Genomic DNA, 5,834 nt, shown 5'->3' on the forward strand with positions numbered 1-5,834 from the left:
TATACTACTTAACCGTTTAGCGCCCGTAGCTAAAAGCCGGTTATTGTCCGCACCATGGTCGCATAACGAATGCGAATACAAATATTCGCAACATCTCTGGTATGTATGTACATACATACATAGATAACTGTGGGCTACACTTTAGTTGCTCATACGCCAAGTAGTACAACATTGGTGTACGTATGTATGTATGTTAGCCATACGCCATGGCACACCAGTACGGAGCTTGCTTAATAAATTTACTTGCATTAGATTGAGTTGCACCAAAATATTATTCTCACTATTCTAATTACATATGTATGTAAATAAATTTCGATCTGGCAGGAATGTGGAATAGCAACTCTCATGAATAAAGAGGATAGCAGTAAGACATATGTGAAGGACGTGGCAGGAATTTGAGCTTTCTTCTGCGAAGTTCCCAGAGACAATCGACTGCGTCAAAGTGACTAGAAAATTTCGATTTCTTTCTAGCTTGATCCAAGCTACATATGTACATATGCCACACCAGGGCTCCAGAGCTAGTATGGTTCGCTCACTCGTTAGTAAAACACCTACGTATCTTTGGTTCACGAGCATTTGCGCTGGATAAAACCATAAAAGGCAAATTCCAGGCAAGGGGTAAAGAGTATATCTTCGTAGGTTACTCCAATACAGCAAAGGCGTATCGTTTATACGACAGGCAGCGACGAGCAATCATCGAGCGGCGAGACCAGTACCAGTAGCATCACTTCAGAATGCAGTTCTACAGTAGAAAACAATGATTTCGCGACAAACATCATTCGCCTTGAGTCTGAAAGTATAGTCGAGCATAATGTGAGAGATGACTCCGGCGATGAGGAGGAGGAGTTTGCCACGGCAAGTGATCCTGACGATGACGAGCAAGAAGCGCAGAGTGAGCAGATTACGAGTCCAGAACAAGACGACGTACCACGACGCGGGCCTGGTCGACCTAAGAAGCAGTATCAATTTCTAAACAAACTCAATTGTATAGAGGATATCGAGACACCGCAAACGCCAAAGGAGGCGTTGAGTGGCCAACATGCAGGTGATTGGCAAAAATCAATGCAAGCAGAATACGACGCGCTTATCGCAAATGACACATGGTCATTGGTTAATTTACCAAAGGGGCACAAAGCCATCGGTTCGAAATGGGTATTTCGGATAAAACGCGATGCCAACGGTGAAATTGAGAGGTTTAAATCCAGGCTAGTTGCCAAAAGCTGTGGGCAACAATTAGGGGTCAACTACTGGGAAACATTTTCACCAGTCATACGTTATGAAACTATTCGCATGCTTTTTGCGATAACTGCAGAAACTGTGTATATGAAGCAACCAGAAGGTTTTGTCAGCAAGCAGCATCCTGGAAAAGTGTTGCAGCTACAGAAAACAATCTACGGGTTAAAGCAATCCGGTCGTGTTTGGAATAACACACTAGATGCAGTTTTGAGCGACATTGCTTTTAATAAATGTAAATATGAGCCATGTTTGTACGTCAAAAAAGATAAGCAGAGGTATAGTTACATAGCCGTCTACGTTGATAATTTGATCATCATGTGCTCCAGCGATAACGAACTAGCAGCAATTAAGAAGAAGATAGCATAGCATGGTGGCGCTATAAACTATTTCCTAGGGTTGGAAATTCAGCGAGAGAGCGACAGAGGCGCGATTTCTCTTTGCCAGAAGAAGTACATAGAATCAATTCTCGAGACATATGGTATGCAGAATTGTCGAGCAGTAGCAACACCACTTGATCCTGGTTTTCAAGTTGGATGCAATGACGACGAATGTGTCAAGGTAAATGCTACTGGATATCAATCGCTAATTGGTTCGCTCATGTATTTAGCGGTTTTGAGTCGGCCAGATATTTTGCACGCGGTAAGCAAACTTTCTAGGCGTAATATAGATCCGCATATTGAGCACGAGACAGCAGCAAAGCATGTCTTGCGTTAACTATCAGGAACTATAGACCTGCCCATTATATATCGCAAGACTGGTGAAGATGTCAAGGGATTCGCTGACGCAGATTGGGCGTATTTATTGGGAAGCAGCGTTTTCTCGTGGGCTTCAACGAAGCAAAGTATAACTGCGTTAAGCAGTACTGAGGCTGAATATGTAGCCTTAGCGACGGCTGCGAAAGAGGCAGTATACCTCAGCAAGTTATTGGCTGAGATAGGGTGGTCAAGTTCAACGCCAATGACGCTTTATGGTCACAACATCAGCGCACAGCATATCGCACGAAATCCAGTTCATCATAAACGTACAAAACACATACATATTTAGTATCATTATGTTCGTAAAAAAGTTGAAAATAATGAAATTAATTTGGAATATGTTCGTACTGACAAAAATGTTGCCGATGTTTTGACTAAGAGTTTAGCCAAGCAAACGCATTGTAAATTTGTAAGGATTCCTTTGTATACAGTAAGGTTAGTTTTTAAAGCTAATACTAAGCTTAAGAATAAGTGTTGGAAATGTAAGCTTAATATCATATTTTTAGTCTGGCAACATTGAAATGTCATTCATTCGTTGTTTCTTACATTTGAAGTTTGACACCAGCAACAATAGCAGCAGCAGCAAATGTACAAACGTGGGAAGGAATGCATGTACGTGACTAAATGCGAATACAAATGCAGCGTTAACAATTTAGCTTTAAGAAATTAGAAAATAAGAAATAGAATTAAGAAATAGCATAGGTAGATTAGAATATGAATATTCAAATAAAGCCAGTCGGGATTGGACAATCAAAAACATCTGGCGCCCACACGGGAAATCCGCATATATTCTCATAGAGAAAACGGATCAGCAGTAGAACAAACAAATACCCACAGGACATAAAATTCTTATAGAGAAAAGGGTTTTAAGCAGCAGCCGGTGATTCAAGAAATACGCACAGGATAATTTTGGAAGCAAGCGGCAGAGTGCGGAAATCTATTCAATGTTTTTCATTTTAGTTTAAGAAAACATTGTGAACATTTTGAGTTTTATTTAATTAAGTTCAGAATAAAGCTGAACAAGTTAAGGGATTTAGTTGACATTTTAATAAATAGTTAATTCTAATCCTTTTACACGCGTGCCTATGAAATGGCCACACTTGATCTAAATAAATTATAATTGTCATTATTTTCGCAGATGCAGTATATGCCAGACGAGTAACAGGTCTATACATACATAAGTAAGTATACCTAAATTAGCGCGTTGAGCTTATGTCTCTATTTAATAATGGTTCTATGACAAAATACTCAAGAACGGTATTCTTAGATTTTTAATTACTTCATTTCATGCATTAATTTTGATATGAAGTTTTTTACTAAATACCAGGAATAAATATTTATTCATGAAATATTTTCATAGAAGGTAAGGTGCACCATTAATGAGCTGAAAAACCAAAAAAAAAAAATTAAATTTGTGCGTGCGTCTAAAAGTGTTGGATTAATTTGTGGATTGGAGCCTTTTGAAATGACCTTTTGAAACGGCAATGGAATTTCGACATTCTTCAAGGAATTGTGAATATAAGCTGCCTTCCATTTGGCATATTTGCGGTTTATACTCTTCAGAAAGTTACATACAAAAAAAAAAATATTTTTTCTATTTTCATTATATGTTACAGTAAAACCCGCTTAAGTATCGCACGAAAAATGTCAGCTTTTTCAAGTACTTAGCCGGGTTGGGTACTTAAAAGAACGCGCTAAGTACCTCTATGCGGGTACTTAAGCGAACATAATTACTGATGTAGTTACATCTTCTTGTTAACTTGCATAAATACCTGATTAACAACATTTAATGAAGTATATATAGTTTAAAACCAAAATCGTAGCATTATTTAAACACATCTACAAGTAAAGAAAAACTTTATTAAAAAAAAAAATATGGTGCAACGGTATGTCATTTTTACAAGAATTAAATTGTTTAAAAAGTCAAAGTTGGACATACCATTTTGTACCAAATTCAAAATGATATTGTTTGCCATGATTCAATAATGAAAGGTTTTGTAAGAAAAACTTTCTCTCGCTCTAATTTTATCAATGACACTCCCACCCTACTCCTAAAAAACAACAGTAATATTTCTTTTACAAATTGCTTTGGAAATTTTAAGATTTTTTTTTTAAAAGTAGTGAAAGCTTTGCTTTTCATTGAAAAAGCCTAATTGGCATCACTGACAGTTTCTTTTGCTCATATTCGTTGACAATTAATTTCTTTTTTCATGCGAATCCTGGTAAGTAGCAACTTAATATGCAATTTTTTAATAGTTATTGTTAATTTAAGTATATATTTTAATTGCAGATCCTAAGTTTATCTTCTATTGCGGCTTCTGAGCGGTGCAATCATTCATTTTCATGTGAGTATGCGCTTATTAATATGATGAAATTTTCTGTAATTGATTCTTGCTTGCAGGCTTATTAAGGTGCTCCCCAATATCTCAGCAAGAATTTGCAAATACATACAGGTAACTAAGAGCATTTTTTTCATTTTGTAAAATAAATTGATACATATATTTTTGTACGTTTTTTGACTTGTGCTCCGACCACGTATAATTAACCTGGGCCGACTTTCTCTAGTGCAGGCAAGTTGCAGTGCATATAAAACCAAGTGTTTTAAGCCAACTAAATGTAATGTTTTTGCAGGTTTTGCTGCCTTTTCGCCTCTGCTCCGGCCACATATTTATATATCCCGACGCTCTCTCGTGCAGGCAAGTTGCAGTTCATGTAAAACCAAGTGTTTTAAGCTAACTAAATGTAATGTTTTTGCAGGTTTAGCCTGTCTTTCGCCTCTCCGGCCACGTATTTATCTGTCCCGACGCTCTCTCGTGCAAGTAAGTTGCCGTGTAGTAATATGTGCGTATACAATATGTTAGTAGGTTCGTACACATGACTTCTAGGTGAAAGCCGAGTGGCTCCGTTTGGCTCACATGTGCACCACTGACATATGTACATATGCATCAGCATCAGCATATATATTTACACACTTGGACTCATACAATTAAGTCATCTCTATGACTAAACACGGAAACTTTTGGTGCGGCAATTCGAAGCTTGTGGGGGGTACACTGCAGAGCATAATTTTTGGCGCGTTTACTTTTGCCGTTAAGTCTCGAGTTTTAAACGTTTTAAGTATCGCTGTTTGTTAAGCGTCAGTTTCATCTAGTCCTTCAAAGTATGATATTGCTCCGCATTGTAGTAAATACATACGTGTAGTGTAGTATACAAGTACATATTACAAATATTATTTTATTTAAACAACACATAAATAAATAGAAAACATAATATATGTATATAAGAACATGGTTTTTTCTTTGTAGTTTAATACATCTTTTTAACTATTTACTAACATGTATATATGTACATATGTTTGTACATATTTAAAATTCTTTCATGTGTTTGACGTTCACATTTTTAAATATTTGATGTTTGCTTATGTATGATTTTATAAATACAGTTGCGGACATTGATATACAGACAGATAAAAGGAAGGTACCAAGCGGAATTTCATTGTATGAATTCTGAAAAATTATTGGCTTCTTATTCGTGGTAAATATGTATGTATAATATATAGTTTGGAAAGTTTCCCGAATTTAAGAAAAATTATCAAAACGGTAAAAAACATTTGCGGAAAGAAAAATTTTTGTAGAACTTTCTTAGGAGGGAACCGAAAATCCAATCGTGGGCCTTTGGCATATCATGAGTACGAACTGAGTTCTAGAGGATGTTCGGTGCAATGTTATCGAAGCAGAACCATTACCGAAATTTATAAATTTTTTGTCGCAGCGCGTAAATGACTTATAGAAAGCGGAGAAGACTCTGCATGATATTACTATAAAACATTTCTTCTAAATTTTT

General features: G+C 36.7%; 2 protein-coding genes across 3 annotated transcripts in view; both read left to right on the plus strand.

Moving 5' to 3' along the window:
• Nucleotides 1-5,834, plus strand: part of LOC118736366 — a 443,387-nt gene that overhangs the window by 293,299 nt on the left and 144,254 nt on the right. The gene's annotated exons all lie outside the window — the stretch shown is intronic.
• Nucleotides 4,125-5,240, plus strand: LOC118735512. 2 transcript variants are annotated; one of them, XM_036465310.1, is made up of 6 exons: nt 4,125-4,213; nt 4,282-4,336; nt 4,393-4,444; nt 4,623-4,687; nt 4,749-4,810; nt 4,877-5,240. In XM_036465310.1, exons 1-6 carry the CDS (start codon nt 4,202-4,204, stop codon nt 4,979-4,981), a joined length of 351 nt encoding a protein of 116 aa, XP_036321203.1. In that variant the 5' UTR covers nt 4,125-4,201; the 3' UTR covers nt 4,982-5,240. The 2 variants fall into 2 exon arrangements, with proteins under 2 accessions (XP_036321203.1, XP_036321204.1); XM_036465311.1 differs by having other exon boundaries at nt 4,856-5,234.

The sequence above is a fragment of the Rhagoletis pomonella genome, unplaced genomic scaffold, assembly GCF_013731165.1.
Source record: "Rhagoletis pomonella isolate Grant_MI unplaced genomic scaffold, Rhpom_1.0 Rhpom_scaffold_00003, whole genome shotgun sequence".
NCBI lineage: Eukaryota > Metazoa > Arthropoda > Insecta > Diptera > Tephritidae > Rhagoletis > Rhagoletis pomonella.